Source organism: Macrobrachium rosenbergii, chromosome 20 (assembly GCF_040412425.1).
Source record: "Macrobrachium rosenbergii isolate ZJJX-2024 chromosome 20, ASM4041242v1, whole genome shotgun sequence".
Taxonomy (NCBI): Eukaryota; Metazoa; Arthropoda; class Malacostraca; order Decapoda; family Palaemonidae; genus Macrobrachium; species Macrobrachium rosenbergii.
Window position 1 is genome coordinate 27,294,047 of NC_089760.1, and position 24,716 is coordinate 27,318,762.

The window sequence follows — 24,716 nt, forward strand, 5'->3', positions numbered from 1 at the left end:
CCTCCGGATATACGTAAACTTGCAGTAAAATGAAGTGCGTGTTTTCCCCTACTCCAAGAAACACGTCTTTTCCCAAAGCGCATAGTAAAATAACTTCCATAGCAACACGTTTGAAAAAACACTTGCCATTGCAGCATGAGCAAAGACGTATCCCCTGGCACTGATAAAAATAATAATAAGATATAACCAATCCTGTAAAAGAAATGAAATAAAACATGCCTACTACTTTGGAGAACTCCCGTTGCAGTAATAAAATTAAAGGATCCTCCACTTGTCCACGCGTTGTCAATAGCCAAGTAGCATACTTATACCAACTGTGCCTAATCTGTTCATTCACATTAACCATATATTTCTTAGTTTCTGCTAAGTATTTAAATGGAAAGTTGGTTTGGTGCCAAGGAATATTTCCCACTCTACCAGGGGCTCTATCGGTCTCTTTATGTAAAATCTTTCCTAGCTTTTCCGTAGCGTTTGGTCTGATCTGCATAGTCTGCTCTTGATAGCATATTTGAATGGGAATAAAGTTCATTACGTCCTAAGCATAGTCTACTCATGTGTATCTGGGTTAAGTATGAAGGGAAATCCTAACTGAACGAATGTGACGTCCATCTCCAATTGGGAAATTCTACCGCAAAGATAAAGAGGTCGTATATAAGGTAGAATTCTTAAAACCGTCTGTTAGTTTTCAGCGAGACCAAAGACGCAAGAAAATGAGAGTTCTTCTCTTCACCTGCCTGGCAGTGGCAGCTGCTGCTACCAAGTATCATGGGTAGGTTAAGTTTATAAATAAAAGAGTACTGTGCATACATATTCTTCAACTTATGAAAAATATTTGGGGTGACTGCTGTTTAAACATTTTAAAAACTACTTTGTATTTTCCTTATATTTTAAATTGGCTTTACGTTCTTTACAACACTGAGATAATGATGACGACTCTTTTAGCCAAATAGAGAAGATTAACAATCGACACCTGCAAACTTACGTATTGTTATTTATTCATATCTTTCACATACGCTTCAAGTAACCCGAAGAAACGCCTAGGCCATTGACATCAAAGGAATTTCTTCTAATTTTGATGATTACGTCCCATGACAGGTACCAGGTCGTGTCTGTTTACCCACAAACAGAAGAAGACTCAGCGCTTATCCGCCGGGCTGTCGAAAAACTGCAATTAGACCAATGGACCGACTCTAAAATCCTTGGTGCTCCAGTGGATATCATGATGTCATCCAAACAAGCAGTTTCCTTCACTAATATCATCAAAGCGAAAGGCATCCCGGCAAAGATCAAAATCAAAGATGTGCAAAGGTAAGGCGCGTTTCATTTCTGCATGATGGCGATTAGCCTACAACTTGAGTGCTCTGTTTTTCTTTGGTTTTATGATAGCTTTCGGTGACAGACATCTGCGTTTTAATGAGCCCAGCTTAAAAGTAGGTTATTAATAGAAAACGCTATGCCCTCTGCCAGGATACCACGTTCAAAACATACATAACAAACATCATCTTCATGATATATACAGTATCTTTATGAACCCATCTGTCATCTGTCACTTCCACAAACATTCTCAAATTTATTTTAACTATTCCACGCTTGCATCACCAGGTTTGCAAGCACACTTAGATATTTATTAATATATGCACACTGATTACTTACACATATCCGAAAGCATAAGAATATACAGTAGGTATACATAAGTAGATTCGTTGTCTAGTGGCTAGGACAGTATCTTCACCAGCGAAAAAGAGCCGGATTCGATACTCAATTATGTTCCTTTCGTTAAAACCCACTGGTCCTTGCCAATTACCAAGAGAATTATGTACCTGGTAGTTAGAAAACTATTGTGAGTTGCAGTCAGGTTGAGAACTGAGAGACTGACACCTTCTGAAGCCACCTCTTATAATATTATTCTTCCTTTCAGGTTGATTGATGAAGAGGCAACTATTCTGCAAAACTCTCCCAAGAAACAGAGTCGGGATTTCGACCATACTGCTTACCATGAATTAGATACCGTTAGTATATATAAAGTATATTTTGGTTTATTCTTATTTATTTATTTATCTATTTATTTATATTTTTTGCTGTTTTGGCTCTGTACCCGGAAGATAATTTTTGTGAGGTCAGTTACTTGTGGACGTTATTTATCTTATTAGAATTATTATTTATATATTATACATGCCCATGCACATGCACGCACACACGTACATATATATATATATATATATATATATATATATATATATATATATATATATATATATATATATATATATATATATATATATATCACATTGAAGCATCCAAATGCATTCAAATGATATTCAGTGGGCTATTTTTCCAGATTTACGGAATGTTAGACCAAGTGGAAACCAAGTTTCCAGACCTGGTGACCAGCTACGTCGCCGGCAAGACTTACGAGGGAAGAGAAATCAGAGTCAATGCGGTAAGTCAGTCACCTTGTGAATATCTCGAAAATGTAGCAATGCCAAATTCTGAACTATATCTGATATTATTCTTTGTATCATATATATATTTATCAGAATCTTTTCTATAAAAAAAAGTCGTCCATATGGGACTAGAATTCTTGCCTACCTAAAGGGAAGAAAATAATTCCCATAAGCATTCCTCTCTCTTCTTTCAGATATCTACAGGAGGTGAGGGCACCAAACAAGTGATCTGGATCGACTGCGGTATCCACTCTCGCGAATGGGTGGCGATTTCCACTTGCCAGTACATCTTTAGACCAACTGACCTCCGGTGTTGGTAAAGATGAAACTACGGATTCCTCCTGGATCAATATGACTTCCACATCATGACTGTAGCCAACCCAGATGGTTATGTTTATACTTGGTCACCGTCTGGCGTGAGTTCGTTATTATAACTATCTTACAATGAAGCTAAAACTTGCTTTTGTTTTAAATCTCTGTTCAACTATAGAAAATAATTCAAATTAATTTTATGAAATTGTAGATGTTATTCTACCTCTTTGTGTTTTTAAGTTTTATTTCTTTTTTAAATAATTAATTGTTTGTCTATATGATATTACAGCAAGTCTTCTTTTTGGCAGAAAAAATTTTGATGAAAAACAGAATATAAAATATGGCTTTTGATAGAAGATAACACAACATAAGCAAAGACTATCTGGTAGATGAACTAAACAGAAGTAATAAGTTTTTGATATCCAATTCATCTATATTTCAGCTCTTATTATTATTATTATTATTATTATTATTATTATTATTATTATTATTATTATTATTATTATTATTATTATTATTATTATTATTTTCAATCCAGAATCGTTTGTGGCGCAAGAACAGAGTCCCTTATGAAGGATTCTTCAAATGCCATGGCGTTGACCCGAACAGGAATTTTGACTCTGATTTTGGAGGTCCAGGAACATCAGACAACCCCTGCTCTGAAATCTACCATGGTAAAGTTTGGCCGGTCCATCAGTTGTCCGTACAGAAGTATTTGTATATTGTGGGATATACAGTATGTAGTTTTATGGTACAGAGACATAGACAAAGATTCCTGCCTATAACAAACCCAGCCACGCTAGAAAATTTAGCTAATAGACCTCCTGCTGACAAACCTGTCTGAAAACAAACTGACAGAGATTTATCTCTTTTAGAGAGAGTGGTTCGTGGTGGTAGGTTTCTGTTCCCTAATATTAGTAGTTATGACTTGGACCATCGACGGATTGTCTCTTGTTTGTCACTTTTTCATAAGTTGTATCTTAATAGAGCTCTTTCATATTCACAACTGATCCCTGGTAACCTTTTCCTGCCGAGAGCAGCCAGACTCGCTGAACAGCAGTAGCAATATGCAGTAAATGTGCCTCGCTGTGGAACTTCTCAGTTCCAGAGGTCCTTTATTCCTCACACCATTGGACTGTGGAACAGTCTCCCTGAGAGTGTCGTGAAACTGGAACTTCAAAAGTTCAAGCGAAGATGCAATTGTGCAAATGCATTACTACCCTAATGCTATTCTTACATTTTCACACATTTTTACCTATTTATTAATTTATTAATTGATTTTTCTTTTTAGTAAGTGAGGTCTCTTTTTTCCGTATTTCCCTTTACCTTCTCTTACCTCTAATAAGTACCATATTCTTTAGAAGCTTGAATTTTAAGTCAATGGCCCCTGTAGGCTTGTTCTTTATGAATAAGCTTCATCTTTGGAATAATAATAATAATAAGAAGAAGAAAATTCCATATTTTGGAAGTAAATGCCGTGAAAGACCGCTCAAAAGATTGACATTTGTGTGCGTGTGTGTGTGTATGTGTTTTGATTTTTTATTTACCCAACAGTATATGTGGGATTGTGAAACGTTACGTATACACCATAGAAGCTGCACCCGGGCCAGATAAGACTGTTAGTCTCCTCGTTCTGTGGACATGAAGTGTTGTTTATGTTTCAGGACCTTGCGCCTTCTCGGAAGCTGAGTCATCTGCTATCCGTGACAGCGTCCTGAAGCTGGGCGGCCGCGTTTCCATGTTCATAACAATTCATGCCTACTCCCAGTTGTGGATGACCCCCTATGGGTACACCCAAGACCTTCCTGCCAATTATGAAGATCAGGTAAATACATATCTTACTATCCACGTTGTTTTTATATGTTTGTTTATGTTTTTAGGCCTTCCCATTGGTCCTTTGCTATACCCTCACCCACCTCGCCCCCCAACCCTGGTTATTATCTTTTGGTGTTTTGAAATCATGGTAATTCTTGTACGCTGAAATCGTGGTTGCTCGAAATTTAATCCAGATCTACAGTAGACTCAACTACTTCCCCTCACTGACATACTGAACGCCATTAAAGTTCGTCTCTGGGATTTTAAAGATATCTAGATTTGGTGTACTATCTGAATTGAATAACGGTATTACTTATAATTATCATGCACATAATTATCATGCACCTTTCTTCAATTGTGTTAGTTCTAAAGGAAACCAGTACTAGTGAAACTATTCCTCCAACCCCATAATGTTGGATTAATTCTTTTATCGGTTTTAAATTAGAAAATACGTTAGTTAAAAGGTTTTTTAAAACGTTAATTTAAAGGCCATCTCATTAAATACAGGTGATATAGTCAATCTAATTGAAATATGATTTTCTTCTTCCGTCAAAAGTATCGTATTGCTGAGATCGGTGCTAAGGCACTGACTGCTGTCCACGGAACAGAGTACACTTACGGCAACATTGCTGGTATTATATGTAAGTATATTTAAATGTTGGTGACCTAACTCTGACCTAACTCCTGAAGGTAGTTAATTTCATCTTAAAAAATAGAGCAGATTCGTTTCAGGCTTAAGAAAGTAATTTAGTTAAAGAAGAGGCCACAGCTTTATCTCTAAAGTTACGAAGATTCCATGTTATATTTTTTCTTGAGGTGAACGTTGTGAAGCATTTTTCCAAAAGAAAAACGTACAATGGCAGCAACAATACTTTGCTTACAGATTGGTTCATCTTTAATATTCCTCGGGTAAAAGTTGCATTTCCATCAATCAAGACATTAAAATAACTTTCACAGTTGTCTGAACAGCCCTTTAATTGCATGGGCATGAAAGGAATCATAATAGAGAAAACAATGCCACTGGTCTTTAATCAAAATATTTACTGTGGCTTCCTTTGCTTATAGTACATCGTAGTGTATCAGGTGCATCTCTTTCCTTTTTATGATTTCTGTAAATGTTTCTACTTGCCTTAAGTTAGGGGATGGGGTAAAGAGCCCTCTCCCGCTTACACTTATCGTAAATTTCGGTAAAATCAGCCAAAACCGTAGAGAGAAAAAAAATGGATGAGGGATAGCATATCTCCCTCAAACGCTGACCAGTGTTCTGTTACCGATTAAATATGGAGCAAACCGTTTTAATATATGGAAATTTATCATTCCCGTAAGTCAGGAGGTTACCATTTAATCCGGAATTCAAAAGCAAGGACCCAAAATCATGAACAGGAGAATCTATAGTTCTAAACTAACTTATATAAACTATTTTACCACTTTTGGTTTTATAAAGACAGTAAGAATATTTGGTCTCTGCAAAGTATGCTAGCAAAAGGCTAGACTATTACATATTCTTTTAAGAGAATAAAGTTCCGTATGTATCAACTTACTATTATCCTTCTGTCCTTGATAGACGAGGCTGCCGGTGGCAGTATTGACTGGTTATTCGACAGTGCAGGTGTTCAGTTTGCCTTTGCTCTCGAACTGCGGGATACTGGTGAGTACGGGTTCTTCCTGCCTCCTGAGCAGATTCTTCCCGTTGGAGAGGAGACATGGGCTGGTATCATAGCCGCAATTAAAGCTCATAAACAATAAATACGATTTTCTCACAGAATTATGGACGAGTTTTGTTATTCATAAATAATAAACGACTGTATATTTGTTTATTTTTATGTTACTGATCCTGTTAAACAGACACTTAAGTCTCTTCTTTTTTATGAAGGGAACAAAGATTCCTTAACAGTCTAGTAGTGATTTGACTGAGCAGGAGAAGGAAATGTTTCTGATTCAGTTATGTCAGTGGTATTCTTGCCTAAAGAGAGTATGGGATCCCCATATGAAACAGGAAAAAGTCTCAGAAGTGCTGAAGGCTTTAATCGAAGAGGATTACACTTTGTCAGAGGCTGCAATTGTCAATTGCAGTTAACCTAAAGAAGAGGCATATCACTTTGAAACTGCTGAAAAGTGCCATATAAATGAACACAGCATAAGGTCTTCAAATCTCTGAGAAATATTCGTAGCTGGACAGACTCAGCTATCAAAGACCGTATGAAATAAAAACAATGAAATGGGGGATTTTCAAGTCCATGGGACAGGTGTTGGCTAGATATTATGTTGCTTTTAAGATTTGAGTAGAATGTAGACTAACAAATAATTTTATGAGCTGATGGGATTAAGTTGCCAGCGCTGCTAAACCGTACTTGTGCATGAATTCATCTTCCAACTACACTCCTATTTCGTCACAATTAAGTATCCCGTATCTGCCTTACGGGCAGACGTGTGCTAAACATATTTCACCATTTTCTTATCGAAATTTGTTAGGTAACCCGTGTTAGTAGACACCATGTATTCACTCTCATTAGCAAAGTAATTAACATTCTATGTGCATTTTTTCCAAGATAGTTTTCGAGGAGCTTTCATGTGAACTTTTCTTTCTCAAGTAAACTAAAAAATCTCTCTCTCTCTCTCTCTCTCTCTCTCTCTCTCTCTATTAATGTAAAACTTCTTATTTTTGCACATACCAACTTTCCAGTAAACTTCAGCAACAGAAATGTGAACCGTCAGAAGTGTCAAACAAGCTAATTAACTCTCTCTCTCTCTCTCTCTCTCTCTCTCTCTCTCTCTCTCTCTCTCTCTCTCTCTCTCTCTAATGATATTAATGTAAAATTCCTTAGGTTGGCCGTTTGCACTTACCAACTTTCCAGAAATTCTGTAATAGAACTTTCAAAAGTGTCAAACAAGTTAATTAACTGTCAAAAGGGTCAAACCATGGCCACCGGTCGAACGAGTTACCACTTCTGTATCCAGACAGCAAAGAAGAAGAAGAAGTAAATCTGTCATAGCAAATACAAAAACTTGACGGTCTTGTGGTAAATCGCTGGAAAAATGTAAGCAATTAATTTATTTATTAATAATTATTATAAATTAACGTAGAATTTAAGCCCAACTATACAGTTTAGTAACATTGTGGCCGTATTTCTATGCATATTACAACTTTGGTGGTATTTACTGTCACTGTTAGACCTCTAGACTAAGCTAGCCCGCCCCACCGTAGCCTAGCCCTGGACCTTAGTCCAGTGGGGTTGGATAGAATAGAATTATTATTAAAAACTAATACAGGCCTAGTGATTGCTTACCTACCAGTTGTTCCTACGAGAATACAGATTTATGTCTTAGATATGAATGACGTTTTGTGAAAGCTTGATTTGCGAGAGTTATTTGTTAATGGTGGCAGATAGGCTTGGTGAGTTTTGGGGTATTCCTGTTCACCTGTTTGTGAACTAATAACTTTTTAGAAGTTCCCGGGTACGTGAGCTGCAGGGGGTCACCTGATTGGGTAGGTTACCCTAGTTCAGTGTTTTGAACAGGAGATACTTGCTGGTTCTTAAGTCTTGCTAAGGCATCTGGTAATAGCCTAGTGTGGAATAATGTGCACTTGTCATTCTTCTATATGCAGTGTCATGTTCGGGGGCGGGGGCGGTCTAAAGGGGCTTATTCCATGACCAAGTCACGCCCTGGCACACTAGGATAGGTTGGCTAAGTTAGGTTAGGTAGAAATTTCTTTGGGTAGATCTAAGTAGTAGCTTCACGGCAGTGATTTCCTTCTAACTTAACTTTTTCTACAGTTTTTTGGTTGCTAATTATGGATTTACCTTCAGTTTTTGTCGCACGTTTGTAATTAACCTACCAACAAGGTAGGGGACCCGATGGGAAAGCGGGGTTATGGGTTGGGTATACCACCGCGACAGGTGACTTGCTCCCTCCATCCATCAAGCTAGGGGACCCGATGGGAATACGGGGTTATGGGTGGGGTGTTACTACCCTACAGTTTGGGGGACCCTTAGGGAAAGTGGCGTTATGGGTGGGGTAGACCACAGGCAATGAGAAAACACCCAAACTTTACTGTTTACAGCACTACAAAAATAAAAACCCCCAAACAAACATAGAAGCAACAAGGCAACAAAGGTAGCCGTTACAAAGACAAAAACTGCCACTACTACTGCTATTTCAAGTGCTGCCACGCATGCGCAATCTTATAGGGGAGCTTTTGGTACAGAGGCCGACTCCTTACTGTTTCTGGTCCTTCTAAAGTTTCAATTTATACGGCAAAATACATTTGAACCCCCAGGTGCCAGTACTAAACACGGTGAAAGGGGTTTCAGGAGGAATTGAGAAGTTTCTCCCGTCGTTGGGGTGGGTGTGGGGGTTATTCATACACGACCCTCAGAAGTCTTTCCAACTATTGCACCCGCCTGTTTGTGTTGGAACAATTCATAAGTCGTTTCAAATCAGTACACCAGCTGATTCCTTGCTGCACGCTCCTTTGAACCTGTAACACGCCACCTTTGGCCATTTCCTGTGTAAACTCTGTCAGCTACTGGGAAATTAACGTATGTTACGGCAATTACGAGATGTTAATTCATCTGCATCAAGATCACGGCCTTTTAAAAAAAGGGGGGGGGGGCAATTTTAGCCCTCAGTGGCTGCAGGCTGGGAGTCCCTAAGGTAAGTTCGTTGGGGCTTCTTTTCATAGTGTACTGGATTGTGTTTTTTTTTTCCAGATTATTTTATGAAACCCGAGCTCTAAGTACATCTCCGTGCCTGTTTTTGCCTTGGAAACTGGTTTTTTCTACACTTTTAGGGCTGCTGGTAAAGGAGGTGGGGTAGAACTAAGTTATAGGTACACGGCAGGTATTTAGCGAGAAATGGCAGTTTCTTATAGTATTTTGGATGCTTATTAACAGTTTAACGTTAATTTTTGGCGGTCAGCTGTAATTAACTTACAATTTACCTTTGAACTCTATCCTACGGTAATGGGGACCCCGATGGGAATCCAGGGTTTCCATACGCGTTCTTCACGAGACAGAGCACCGGTACATCTGTTTCGAACGGTTCATATCCCGTCTGGCAAGTGCAATAACTTGTTAACGTATGGGTAACTCCCCCCACCCCCCCGAGCCAGTACTAAACACGGCGAAGGGACATTCCATTTGGCCGACAACAAATAAATGCACCGCCAGTATCAGAAGCCCTAAAAGTGTTGAAAAAACCAGTTTCCAAGGTACTGCACTTGCCAGACGGGATATGAACCATTCGAAACAGACGTAGCCGTGCTCTGTCTTGTGAAGATCGCGTTAGGAAACCCCTTGTTGGATGGACTTCAGGGGACAATTACAGGTTAATTACAACCGACTGCCAAAAAATAACGTTGAATTGTAAATAAGCAACCAAAATACTATAAGAAACTGCCATTTCTCGCCAAATACCCGTGGTGTCTCTTTGAGTATACAAACACCGGAGGTGGTGTTTTATTTTTGTCGGTCACACGTTCTTAGTACCTGTGCCTGTTACCAGGCAGTGTGGTGTTCCCCCCCCCACTGTTTCGTTGCTACTCACTCTTGTTCCCAACGCGATCTGCGTTTGCGCATTCCACCTCCCACCCCCCCACTTGAGCCATTCCTCACTTTCCCCTGCTGTTGGGGCATGTGAGGAACTTTCGGTAAATTTACAGTTTCGGTCAAATTCACATTTCCGATATAAAATTACATTTTCCCTAGCTTAAATAGTGTACTTTCAACGAATCTGACCTTTATTTCTACCGCAAATGGTTAGATTTAGAGGTACATGGCCGCCATGGGTACCGCTCTCAGTTTGGGTGGTGCAACGCGCTCGCCGGCTTATGCACATTTTAAAATATTGTTGCAAGCTCGTATGTTCTGGCAAGCGGTAATATTGAGCTGCGCCGCTTGCCACAGGGTTACAGGGAACGAAATTTTACCCCTAACGTCTAGTTACAGTTTCGGTGAAATTCACGGCCGAAACTGCAATGTTACCCTTTTCAAAGGCGATTCACACTTCGGACACTGAACACTTGTCCGTAGTACTAAATGTTCACGAAGAAAGGTATTCACAACCTGTGGAGTTCCATTGTAATGTCCATGGAAACGACCAATAGCCTCAAAGTAAGACAGAGAACACCCACTGCAGACGTGCACGACGGAATCCATGGCAGTCAACTGAAGCGCACTTTTGTAGAAAGCCAGCTTATTCCAAAATCGCAGTTAATTGGATATTCTTGAAACAAAGCAACCAATCAGGTTTCAGCATTTGTACCGTACTTATAATTCATAACGAAAAACAAAAGACGATTAGGCATTTGTACCCACAATACATTGACAAAAAACAAAAATGCATCAGCAGAAAAACTGACATGGCAGCATAAACGCATCCTTGCGATAACAACAAGGCACAATATTCATCGGCAAATATCTCCGTAACTCTTAATTTGCGGAAGATGCGAGTAAGTATTTCGTATGAATCATGACAAAAATATATGATAGCAAGTAAAAAAATATTAGATATCCGAATTTGACCGAAACTGTAATAATACCGAACTTTCTCCCTCCCTTTCAGCTGCTCCCTCCCACCAATGGATGGCTCCCTGGCATTTGCCTCCTTCAGGGGACGCTTCCACAACGTAAATATGTCTGCTCCATTTCTGTGTTCTCCCCCACCCAAAACCCCGAATTCCCACAGTTCCCCTTTATTGTTGAGTAGAGTTAGGGGCCAAATAACAGTTGGCCGACAATAAACAAACTCGCCTCAATTCTTAGCAGCCCTAAGAGTGTAGAAAAAACCAGTTTCCAAGGTAAAAACAGGTTCAGAGCTAATACTTAGAAATACCTTTCTTTGATCTACTTTTACCCAGACTGCAACCCACAGAAATAGGAATAATGTGCAGAACTTTTCTGTGCTCGCACAGAATGCCTTACAGATCTCTGCCCAAATCTTTCCTTCATGACCATCCTGTGAAAACAAAAAACAATCCCCTTGGTATTTGTATACTCAAGATATGTTAGCTGAGTAGAGCAATGTGCAGGTGATTGAACATGTGTAGTCTGTGGTGTACTTAAGACTGTACCATTGTCCTGTTTGCTCTTCCTGCTGTGTCATGAGCCATAGTTGATACAGAGGCTTTTCTTCTTCATTCTTTGAGAACCTTTTGCTTTTACATGGGGAGGATATTACATCAAAGAAGTGACAGTAACAGACTTTTCCTATCCGTAGGTTAGTGGAGAGACCAGGTTTCAGGACCATGATTTCTTTTGGTTAGGGCAAGTACTTAACCTTCCCTGGCATATCAAAAGACAAGGCTGTTCAGATAAGAGTGATTGTTTGGAAACATTAAGATTTCAGAAAGTTTTTACCTTATAGATGTCAAGTATGATTAGGTGGTTATATCCTTATTGGGTCGATTTATTCCAGCAGGTCAAATTTTAACAGCTATTGGAGGTACAGCACTATACATTTTTCTTATTAATCCTTTTAATCCATTCTTTACTCATACCTTAAATACCTTACATATCTTCAAGAGATGTGGAATCATCCTAGGTCATGATCATTTCAGTCTCTCTTGAATGGTTAATTGATGTGTACTCAGTTGCAAAGTACCAGAATTATAAACCTCTTGTTTTACTGTATGGATGTTGTACAACTCTAATTGATCCACTGGACCCTCACAAGAAATCAGGAACTTCAGTTTTTCGACTTTATTCATATACAGTATTGCAATAGTTCCTTTGGTAATACAAAGCATTGCCTTTTGTATAGGAGCATTCCTCAATGTGATGTTACCAAGCACTTTTTCTTCAGCCATTGTCCTGTGAAGACTTCTTGCTGCACTCCTGCTGACTGCCAGATTGGAACTTTTTATTTTGAGTATTTGTTAACCTTACCATGGATAAGAGTGTGTGACTTTGTGTGCTCCATTGAGTATCTGCAGCTGTTATGACCTGGGATCTTGATAAGTTGGTCTTTGCAGTGGAAAAAGTTTGGGAATAAGAGAAGGAAGGCTGGAAAGGATTTGCTGGTGTCATCAGGGCATAAGACTCCCCATTTGACACCACTGATGGACCTCACTCCTTGTTCCCATACCTCTCCCCACTTCTTCCTTTCATTAGCTGCTCTCTTGGCAGAGAGATGGGTATGCATGGGGAAGGAGAGTGACCTGCACACACTTACATCTAGTGGTGAGTTAGGTGTGCATGCTGGGTCTCCATATTTGAGACCCCTACGTACGAGTGTGTTTCACCTCCACGTAGCCGTACTAAATTGACTGCTCTGCCTGCTGTTGCTGGTCCCCTGGGAGCTCAGTGTTGTTTAGCTTCCATTAGTGATCATTGTTCTTGTGGGAGACGCCCCCAAGGCATCAACCACAGCAACTGTTTTTGCAAGAGAAGGGTATGACACGAGCAAGAAGTAAGGTGAAGAAACATGAGCACTCTTCTTTTTGTTCCCCATTGTCAAACTCTTCCTCTTCCCCTTGCTGGAAAAAGAAAAATCCAGGAAGCCCTCTCACAAGAAATGAGTGCCTTACCCCTTCTAGGGGCAGCAACATTAACACAGGTTTCCTAGTGTGCTCAGTACCCTTAATCTTTTAGGCAGACTGTTTGTGACTCATGTACCTGTGCTTCTTTCTAAGTGTGTGGTAGAGTAAGCACTACCTTCTTGCTTGGTGCATGCCCAGTATCTGGATTCATGCATGCCACTTTGCCATGATGATTTGTATAGCCTATGTGAGGCTTTACAGTACCTCAGTTTGTGGTTTACCTTGAATATCGGAGGTGCGAATTCACAGTTATGCTCGTGTTTGTTTTCCATTTCATCCACAAGTCATCCTTGGCTGTATGCTTGTGATGTGAACTCTCAGATAGAGCCTGGTTTGTCCAGAACTCCTGATGTACGCATACATGATCTCCAGGTTGTGTGCATGCAGCAGAGGGTTCATGCACAAAAGATCACTACATTATGTCTCCACTAAGTATCATAATGAGTAATATGCATGTGATTGTGCTGGCACTCGGGATGTTCCTGGTTTGTCCAAGCCATTGTTCACATGTATAACAGTGCATGTAAGGTTTCACCTGTAGTCACTTATATGTTTTTGACCGATATATGAGGTGTGATCATAAAGTATCAGGACTGTTGCTATACAAGGAAAACTACAGCACATACCATTGTGGCATTTAATTTCCTTCGAAGTAGTCCCCTTCGGAAGCCACATACTTTATCCAGCACTGTTTCCATCGATGGAAGCATTCCTGGAACTTGTTTTCTGGGATAATCAGCAGCTGCCTGATCGCAATAACTTGGATCTCCCCGACGTCCAGAAATCTTCTTTTCAAGTGGGATTTGATTTTTGGAAAGAGGAAAAAGTCACAAGGGGCAAGATCTGGGGAATACGGTGGCTGTCGGACCTGGGGATGTTGTGCTTGGCCAATAAGCTTCTGCATAAGCTGTGCTGAATGGGCGATGCGTTGTCATAGTGTAACTGCCACTCACCAGTCGCATGCAGTTCTGGCCTTTTCTGACGAATAACATCCCGCAAATGCTGCATCACATCACAGTTGTACTCCTTATTTACTGTCTGAACAGGTGGAGCATGCTCATGATGAACAGTTCCCTTGTAGTTGAAGAAAATGGTCAACAGTGTCTTCACATTGCTTCGATTCATTCATGCTTTCTTCGGTCTTGGAGAGGTTAGGGTCTTCCACTGCAAAGACCGAGACTTGGTTTGGGGTCATAGATGCAATTAAGGGGATCTTGCACATCTGAAACCTGAGTTTCTTTTTGGTCAACTGAATGCAGTGAGAATTGACTAAAATGAACTGTAACTAATCTGCACATCCACTGATAACTCTCGGATGGTGACACGATGGTTTCCCCCCACAGCTGCATGCACAACTGCAATATTTTTCTTGGCTCTGCTGGTTGCTGGTTGCAGGTCTCCCAGAACGTTCGTCACTATCGACATTTTGTTGGCCATCTTGAAAGTGTCTGAACCACCCTTGCACTCATGTGCAGCTCATACACTCCTCTCCATACACTTGCAACTTTGCGTAGGTCTGTGCACAGGTATCGCCAAGCTTTTAGCAAAATTTGATGGAGAGTCACTGCTCAACTTTCTCCGTCATAGTCAGTGCGACAACACACACTACACACGTTCCTTCCAAGCACTGCTGTAAAGAGGGGAAGTAAGCAAGGACGCTAATAACTTAGTGCATGCACAGGTGGGGGTCAAGGTAAATCTGTGCCAAGTGGCCTCATTCTGTGTATTTTAGCTCCTTTACTATAGCAACAGTCCCGATATGTTATGATCACACCTTGTACAGTGCTACAAAAGTCATTGTATTAATAAGAAATTCTATGGGATTGTGGGCCATGACCTTGAGCAGTTACAAATCTATCCCTGATTGTTATTCAGCAGTTGGTATTGCTAGTTCCAATTGTTTGTGTCCATGGTCTGAGAGCATTCATTAGGGCAGACTGGAGTTAGCCTGCCTTTCAGGAGAGACTAAGTCTTGCTTTATGGAATATGTTAGAACCTTAGGGTTTTTCTTCTTTCAGAACCCCTTCAGTACAGTTGGAACAGAGATAGTTTGGCTCTTTGTGAGCTTAATAATTTTGAGGAAGGACTGCATTTGCTGGCATATAAAGTGTGGATTTTTCCTTGAATAAAAGTATAAAAAATTTATTGTGTTTAACATGACAATATGTATGCATGCTTTAATGATGAATAGACAAGCAGGTTAGTGATCAGCAAAAAATTTTAAATGCAATAACTAAATACAGTAGTAATAAATATCATTGCAGTATTGGCAATAATCCATCAAAGTACCTTATTTTATTTTCATGCAAAATTTGTTGTTGTTGTAAGCTTATGAGAGAAAGGCGAATTCAGTTAATGGATGATAGAGTAAATGGTATTAGAGAAATTAATGAGAAATAAACATAACCCAGCCAAGTCTTCAGGAGCTGCCATTCCTTGTGTGTCCAGTGTCAGGAGGGGCCTCCTTTCCATAAAACCAAGACAAGTAACCCGGACTTCTTCCTCTAGTAAGGTTAAGAAGCCTTCCTAACCCTTTCAACCTCACTCTCCATCTCCAACTAGGAAGGGAGGTAAGGGGAAGAGGAGGAGAAGGGGACGCTGAAGTCGGCAGTTCTCCTCTCCAGCTATCACAAGTAGAGGATTCCTGTTAAGCCAATGAGCAGGATAGTCATTATCCTTCAGGACGGTTACAGACTGCTTTTCAAGGACCATTGCCCTCCCCTGTTGTTTACTGGTACCATTCCAGCCATACCCTCAAAGATCTCCTAAAGCTCTAGAAGAGGATATTGGAGAAGAATGTGGTTGAAGTTTTAGATGACAGATATCCAGGCTTATAAAGTCGCCTCGAATGGGAACTGGTCATCAATTTCTCTCTGTTGAACAGGTCATCCTACAGACTGAGTTCAAAATGGAAACTGCACTGACCATGTTGGATTCCTTGAGAGAAGGCAACTTCATTGATTTTAATGGATATGAAAGATGTGTTTTTGGTGTCCTTCCACACACACTGAGATGGCACGTAAGTGGGGATCTTCTCCCAGTCACCCTCTTTCCACCAGTTAGCTACTTTATTACAGAGTTTCAGTGACCGATTCTAACTTTTGGTGAGGAATACTCGTACATAAAAGGCTCTGGTATGTATACTAAGGGAAAAACTCTGGTATGTATACTAAGGGAAAATACAAGTTACTTGAAATTTTTTATTTTAGGTACAGTATAATTGGTGGGGTTGTGATGAAACACATTAGTTCCTAAAACAACTAAATAATTTTTTCATGTGAAACCATTGATCTTGTTTGTAGTGTGCCCACCTCCCATTCCTTAGTCACTTACTGTTTTGCATCCAGCCCACATGAACCATGAGGAAGGTTATTTATACTTATCAGTGGTGCCAGAGGCCACACGTTTCAGTATAATGATCACTTTTCATCTCTCAGGGAAATGAAAGATGGTGTGTCTGAGAAGTGGGCACTATATGATTGATAGGCTTGTATGAAATGAAAGATGGTGTGTCTGAGAAGTGGGCACAATATGATTGATAGGCTTATATGAAAAAGTTAATTTTTATGCTTTAGAAACTCAGTTTTTTCTTAGGGTGCCAAAGAAGTTGTTTGTCAGGTAAATATTTTTCTTAAGTATTTTGGCATCCTGCTTATTTAATACATTCTGTTATTATAAGTATCAATGTGTTTTTATCAAAAATGGTTAAACCCACAGTCATCCCCATTTACAGGTGCTGTATTTGACAAAAATGAAGAGTTATTTTTATGTGTGCAGCAACAGGTAGCTTACATTGCGAGCCTCGAAGTCAGCCCAAGGGGCGTTAGGCCACACAAGCAGTCATGAAGGTTGTTAGCCTTCAAACTGGATGTATTAATGTTGTTGTCCATATGCTGAGGTTGCTCACAAGGAGGAAAGATATTGACGAACACACTCGGCAAGTTTACAAATACCTGTTGTATGCTGCACCCCATTTAATGGACATTGCTCATGCTTGTCATTATCAAAGGCATGCTTATATGACTGAAATATTCTTACCTGTCCTTTTAGAAAAAGGAAAGTTACATGTAACTATTTCCAACATAAACATTGTTATCAACTCATGGCGTGAAAACAAATGCATGGAATTATCCTCTGTTACTCACTTGAAAGTTGGTGATATCGAAGGAAGCCAGTGTTTTAATTTCTTACCATTCCTCGGACAGCTGAGCAATCTTCAGTTTTTAGACATTGGATGCATTGTTGATGATGAACTTCTGGCAGTGCTTGGGCTGAATTGCCCAAATTTAGAAGTGTTTGATGCTCGGGAGGGTATGGTGAACACGATCACCAATACAGGCCTTTCATACTTATGTCAGTGTAAGAAGCTTAGAAGAATTTTGTTTTCCAATTTTACTGATGAATATTCATGTCTTCAAGATAGACTAGGATTTTTTGGAAGTGGAATTGCATTGCTTTTATTGTCATTGCCCAAGATAGAACAAGTGCTTTGTTCAGAATATTTGTTGCGTGATGCATTAAACTTTCTCTACCAAACCAGTTACCGTAAAAGAATTATTCCTGTTAAGTGCATATTTTTAGATCATCCTGAAGTTGCTGTTTGCAATACATTGATGCAAATAATGCCTCTTTGGTGTCCTAATATTGAAGTATTAACACTATATGTGATATGTGGAAAGGAGAAGCTAATTGGAAACTGTCTACGTTCATTATCTAAGCTTAGGATTTTAGTTATGACAGTATCAAGTGGCTGCAATTTTAATCATTTCAATTTCACTAGTTTTGGCCCTCAGTTGGTGTATCTTCAAATTACAGCTCACCTTATTGGAAGTCGTGATATAACATTAATCAGTCAAACTTGTACTAATTTAAAAACTTTGGGACTGAAAATGTATAGTTTTGGTTTTGATGGAGTTGTGAAAGACGAGACTACTGAATCAATATTCCCGACAGTAGAGAAGCTGGAGTTACAACAGAACATATCAGTGAGGTTATTCAAGTTCTTGAACACCTACATGGAAAATTTGCGTGAGGTATATTGTGCTTGGGCAACTGTCCATGATCTAGAAGAAGCCCTAAAAGTTATTGTGCAGTCTGGTGGCTGGAAAAAAACAACACTCCTTGTATTGCCAGTTATGAGTCATTTGTCTTTATCAGTAGCAAAGATGATAGCTGATGTCTTACCAAAACTATCGTGTTTGGGGATAACATTACATCCATCACAAGAAATAGAACTTACTAAGCATGTTCAGCATCAGTTATCAAATATTAGTCTGGTTGATCAAGAAGATATTGTGTCACCAAGCAATTCTGGAATTTTCTCTCAAAATATGTGGACTGAAGAAATTAGAAAAAGATAGTACTGTATCATAAAAGATAATTGTTGCTGTGGGAATACAAACCATCTTTTAGGTAGAAGTATTCCTTAGAGTGAGCTGGAATCAGTCATTGAAACTTGGTAACAAGGTAGTTAGCATAAATGGTGGTTAAGGGGGTTGAGTGGGAGATTACCCCTCACTCACTTGTCATCACCAAACACTTTCTTGCTGAGCCCTACTGACTGCCAAGTTTGAACTTGTTTTTTTGTTTTGACTGTTCTTTACAGGGAAATAGTGTCATTAACTAAGGTATGAAGAACGTTAGCAAGTGTAGAGAACATTCATGCCATCCATTTAGGTGGATCTCCACTGTTTACTACTCAGTTTACTGCTGTTTTGGGAAGTTTTCAGTAGAGGGATATGATAGAAAATGTTATCCAGCCACTTCCTTCAAAATGAACACCCCCTTACTCAGCCTCCATGTACAGTTCTCTCAGCTGAGGGGGGGCTACAAGTGGGATGTGGGGGATCAGTATACCTACTCTTACTGTTCGGACTGCTACTATTTGCTGTTGCTCTAACCTCTAAGTGCTCAATACTGTTGAACTTACAGTAGTTGTCGTTCTCCCAGTGGGAGCCCAAGCAGCAGTGACCATAGCTACAACTCTCAAGAGGAAAGTAAGATGTGGGATAGGGGTAAGGAAGAGGAAGCACAACGATTTTTCTTCCCCTTCCTCCTCCTCTTCCTCTATCATCCTCCTGTAGGAAGAAAAGGAGAAGAGTCCCTGAAGACCTCTCACAGGGAGTCTTATAGGATTTTGAGTGAGTGGCTTTGCCAGCTTGGGCAGGCAGTAGTGTCTGTCCACCTCCGGGTGTCACATTCGCTATACATGGGCTGACACGGGTCTCACTTGTCTTCATCTCCTTTATCCTTCTCTGATTAGAAAAAATAATTCAAGAAGTCCTCTCAGAAGAAGTCCCACAGGATTTCAAATTAGATAGCTTCCCAGGCTCTGGAAGGTGAGTGTTAAGCCACTCTTGGGTCACTTGGACTAAGCAAGGCAGGCACAGATCCTACTGAGTTAGCACTTTGCTCAGTACCTTGTCCTGACCCCCTCTCTTCTACCCATTTTTTGCCTGAAAGATGCCAGGTTAAGCCAGCGCTCCCCTTTCCTTTGGTGTTTTCATGGTCCCCGGACTGAACGCACGCGCGCACATTGTTCACATGCAACAGGTCTCCGCTCCATGCTCAAAGGATACCGGGACAATCTACTTGTCTGTAATCATGCTTTTGTTCATGAAACTTACCTGTCAGATATATATATAGCTGTATTCTCCGAAGTCCGACAGAATTCACAAAACTTACGACACACGCAGTGGGGAGTCCAGGTGGTTAGTACCCATTCCCGCCGCTGGGAGGCGGATATCAGGAACCATTCCCATTTTCTATTCAGATTTTCTCTGTCGCCGGTGTTGTCAACACCTGTTGTCTGCACCTCCGTCATAGGATTTGCTTTTTGCTTAAGTATCTGATTGTCTTTTGGTATTTTGACTTTGGATCGGTAGATCGGCATACGCTTTTTTGACTTTTCTTTGGTTTTGAATTAGACTATCATTATGTCGGGGTCTAGCTCTGCTAGTTACCGTGTGTGTGTGATGTCTGAGTGTAAGGTGAGGTTGCCAAAAGCTGCGGTTGACCCTCACACTGTATGTTCTAACTGTAACTGAAGCATATATGCATGTTGAATGATAGGTGTGATGAATGTGCTTCTTTGTCTGAAAATGAATGGAGAGCGTATGATAAATATGTGAGGAAGTTGGAGCGTGATCGACTGAGGAGGTCTTCCTCCAGGAGTGCTTCTCTTTGCGGAAGTGTTGATGTCAGCCCCTAACTCCCTGTACCTTTAGAACCTAACCCTGTGGTTTTGTCTCCAGCCCCTGAGATCGTGCCAGTGGAGACTAATATGCTTTCCGCCATGATGGAATCGATTCGTGCATTAGAATCTAAGGTGTCAGCTCTCCAAGAAAAGTGTTGTGAAGTGACTAGTGCCCCAGTGTAGTGGAGGGGGCGTCAGACCGCCCCATCATGCCTCTAGGCCTGGACCTCTCTGCTGGACTCCCAGGACTCAGGGAGAGAGCATGTCGAAAGCCGAAGGGAGGGTGACGGGAACCCCACCGGTCTGGCGTCCCTTCGGCAGGTCCTGAAGACGTTTCCCAGGCTGCCCAGGCGCGAGCTCGTGCTCGTGTCCTGAAGGACTGCTTCTCGTCTTCTGACACGTCCTCCCCACGCAGGGGTTGGAACCGTCAGGTAGACTCTCGCCCTCTTAAGAGAAGCTTTAGGGAGGAGGACGCTTCACGTCCTCTCTCTCCTACTCTGTGCTCCTCGCCAGAGTTTGTGGATCGTTCCCCCGCAAAGAAGTACAGGGCGTCATCCGAAGAAGACGTGTTTGAGCGCCCAAGTCGCTCCAGAGACAGAGCTCTCCCTCCTCAAGAGAAGAGGATTAGGACGTCCCCTCGTCCCTCTTCCTCCAGGTTACGTAATTCTCCAGAGAGAGAGGCGTCACCAACGAGGACCCTTATTGCCTCCATGCAGCAGCAACTCTCCTCATTCATTGCAGAGAGAGAGTCCAGGTCCCGTACTCGTCGGAAGGATGTTAGACTTCCAGTGAAGAGATCTAGGCGTTCTCCTTCTCCTGCTCCTCGTTCGTCACCTTCGTCTGCTTCGCCTGCTCGTCGTGGAAGGAACTCTAGACTCTCGTCCCCGGAGGGTGTTGAGGAGGACCGTCTTGACGTCACCCCAGGACGTCCTCCCCTCCCTTCTCGTTCTAGACGTCACGTTCACCTTTTTGTTGATGACGCTCGTCAGGCTCCCATACGTGACGCTCTAAGGGACGATCCTGACGTTCGTCATGCTGCCAGACGTGACGCTCTAAGGGACGATCCTGACGTTCGTCATGCTGCCAGACGTGACGCTCGATTGGACGCTCAAGAAGCTCGTCATGCTGCCAGACGTGACGCCCCGATAGACGTTCATGACTCCCTTCAAGACGCTCCACCTGCCGTTGCTGTCGTCTCTCGTGTGGTTCCTGGTTCTCCTGCTGCTTTGCACGCCAGTTCCTCTTCAAGCAGAGGTCCCTGCGGCGTGTTTCCTCTCCAACTTCTCTCTGCACTTCCCCGCCCGATGTTGGAGATAGACTCAAGGACTCGGAGTCTGAAGAAGAGATTAAGGCCAGATTCTCGTCAAGCTTTTGAAGGAATTGTTTCCCGACAAGTTTCTGCCGGCAGTACCTCTCTCTCTCCTTCTCAACTGACTTCGACTAAGTCTAGGAAAGCCCGGGATTTCTGAAGATGACTAAATCGCTTTCCACTAAGCGGGCCTTCAAGAAAGTCCATTTGTGGATGGACTCCCGCAAAGCTCAAGGAAAGTCTTCTTTCGCCCTTCCCCCTTCAAGGCTCTCGGGTAAAGCGGCGATGTGGTATGAGACCGGAGAAGACTTAGGCTTACGTCTTCCTTCCTCATCTAAGGGAGACTTCGCCTCTCTCGTTGATTCGAGTAGGAGGTCTCATCTGTCGACGGCCAAGGTTCCCTGGACTCTTACGGAGATGGACCATCTTTTGAAGGGCCTTTTCAAGACGCTAGAAGTTTTCAACTTCCTTGACTGGTGCCTTGGAGCTTTGGACCTTAAGTCGCGGAGTCAGGACTCGATCTCCTTGTCGGACCTTTCGAGCATCTTGTCTTGCATGGACAAGGCGGTCCGAGATGGTTCTGACGAATTGGCCTCGCACTTTGCGACTGGAGTGCTCAAGAAGAGGTCTCTCTTCTGCGGTTTCGCCACGAAGTCCGTCTCCTTGGCACAGAAAGGAGAACTGTTGTTTGCTCCCCTTTCTAGTCATCTTTTCCCCGGCCGATGGTAAGGACATCGCTGCAAGCTTGCAAGAGAAGACCACAGGACCTGTTGGCACAGTCATCGGCGCCCCTGCGGTTCCGTGACCTCGACGACGTCAACCCGTCAGCAGTCACCCAAGATGAAGAAGCCCTTTCGTGCCGGATCTTCTTCAAAGCCTTCTTCCCGAGGAAAGAACCTCTCGAGAGGAAAAGCCCTTGCTAGAGGTAGGGGCAAGAAGTGATGTGATTCTCCTCCAGATACCGGTGGGTGCCAGGCTTCTTGCGTTTGCCGAGGCCTGGAAAGTGAGAGGGGCAGACAGTTGGTCCCTTTCGGTTTTAGAGAAAGGATACAAGATCCCTTTCCTTTCTCCCCCTCCCTTAAGCCTTTCGCCTTTGGACCTCTCTCCGTCGTACGGTCCAGAGAACAAGAGATCCTGTACGACCTGCTGCGGCAAATGCTCGTCAAGAGAGCAGTAGAACAGGTCTTAGACCTGGATTCCCGGGCTTCTACAACAGGCTGTTCCTGGTCCCGAAACAGTCGGGAAGTTGGAGACCTGTGCTGGATGTCAGCAGCCTGAACCGCCACGTCGTGAAAGAAACTTTCAAGATGGAGACGGCTCAGTCTGTTCTAGGAGCCTTAAGACCAGGGGATTGGATGGTATCCCTCGACCTTCAGGACGCCAGCGTACTTCCATCGCATCCGATACATCCTCAGTCAAGGAAGTTCCTGAGGTTCGTCTTGAAGGGAAAGGTGTATCAATTCAGAGCTCTTTGCTTTGGCCTGTCCACAGCTCCCATGATTTTCACCGTCATCATGAGGAATGTAGCAAGGTGGCTGCATCTGACAGGCGTCGTGTGTCGCTCTACTTGGACGACTGGCTGATTCGGCGTCATCGAGGAGAGGTGTCTGGAGGATCTACAAGCAACTTTGAACCTGACGAAAGAACTCGGCCTGCTGGTCAACTTCGAAAAGTCACACCTGACCCCAACACAGTCCATCGTGTATCTGGGGATTCAGATGGACTCAGTGGCTTTTCGGGCTTTTCCGTCCCCGGAACGTCAACAGCTGTGCTACGGAAAAGTCCTAGCCTTCCTAGGGAAAGAAACATGTTCGGTGAGGGAGTGGATGAGTCTGCTGGGGACCATTTCCTCACTGGAAAAGTTTGTTTCCCTAGGGAGACTACATCTCAGGCCTCTTCAGTTCTTCCTGCAAGACAACTGGGAAGACAAGGAAAATCTCGAGTTGTCTCTCAAACTTTCCCTCGAGGTGAAGGAGCATCTCAGGTGGTGGTTGGATCCCTCGAAGCTTTCAGAAGGCGTGTCCCTCAGCCTTCCGAACCCCGACCTAGTGTTGTTCTCCGACGCGTCAATGTCGGGGTGGGGAGCAACATTGGGGAAGAGAGAAGTGTCAGGCACCTGGAGAGGGGAACAGGTGACCTGGCTTATCAATATGAAAGAATTAGGGCGATTCTTCTAGCCCTTCGATTCTTCAAGATCAAGTGTCGATCGCACAGTCCAGGTAAACGCGGACAATACCACAGCTCTAGCTTACCTGAAAAAAGCAGGAGGCACTCATTCTCGTTCCTGTTCGTCCTTGCGAAAGAGATCCTGTTGTGGGCGAGTTCCAGGAACGTTACGATCCTGACGAGGTTTGTAGCAGGCGTTCAGAACGTGAGAGCGGACCTGCTAAGTCGTCGTCATCAACTGCTCCCGTCAGAGTGGACTCTGAACCAGGAGGTGTGTCAAAAACTGTGGGGTTTATGGGGTCGACCCTTAGTAGACCTGTTTGCAACATCGAAGAACAACAGGCTTCCGCTCTACTGCTCTCCTGTCCTGGATCCAGGAGCAGTATCAATAGACGCCCTTCTTTGGGACTGGTCTCGTCTGGACCTATACGCTTTCCCTCCCTTCAAGATCCTGGGAGAAGTGGTCAGGAAGTTAGCGTCGTCGCAAGACACAAGGATGACTCTGATCGCTCCGTATTGGCCTTACAAGGAGTGGTTCCCGGAGGTAATGTCGCTACTGGTAGACTTTCCGAGGGTGTTGCCTCTTCGTCCAGATCTACTCAGACAGCCCCACTTCGAACGATACCATCAAAACCTCTCCGCTCTCGGTCTGACTGCGTTCAGACTATCGAAATGCTGGCGAGCGAGAGGTTTTTCAAGCAGGTGGCAAGAGCGTCGCGAGCCCAGGAGAACATCTTCGATCGCGGTTTACCAGTCGAAGTGGGCCGTATTTCGACAGTGGTGTAAACGCAGAGGGATTTCCTCTTCCTCGACCACTGTGAGCCAGATTGCAGACTTCCTTCTTTTTCTTAGGGAAGTTCCGAAGCTGGCAGTCTCCACTATTAAGGGATATAAGAGTATGTTGTCGGCGGTCTTTCGGCACAGAGGAATAGATAT

The 24,716-nt window shown here is 42.5% G+C and overlaps 1 protein-coding gene and 1 pseudogene across 1 annotated transcript; both read left to right on the forward strand.

Annotated features, from left to right (window-relative positions):
- Positions 1-652: 652 nt before the first annotated feature.
- Positions 653-6,376, forward strand: LOC136849167 (carboxypeptidase B-like; annotated as a pseudogene).
- A 1,093-nt stretch (positions 6,377-7,469) lies between these two features.
- LOC136849168 (uncharacterized) lies at positions 7,470-19,737 on the forward strand. Its single transcript, XM_067122268.1, has 2 exons — positions 7,470-7,609; positions 16,844-19,737. Exon 2 carries the CDS (start codon positions 16,953-16,955, stop codon positions 18,468-18,470), a length of 1,518 nt encoding a protein of 505 aa, XP_066978369.1. The 5' UTR covers positions 7,470-7,609; positions 16,844-16,952; the 3' UTR covers positions 18,471-19,737.
- The last annotated feature ends 4,979 nt before the right edge of the window (positions 19,738-24,716 follow it).

What these genes read in the sequence shown, in the direction of transcription:
- LOC136849168 (XM_067122268.1), top strand. Translation starts at nt 16,953, where the DNA reads ATGAAGGTTGTTAGCCTTCAAACTGGATGTATTAATGTTGTTGTCCAT.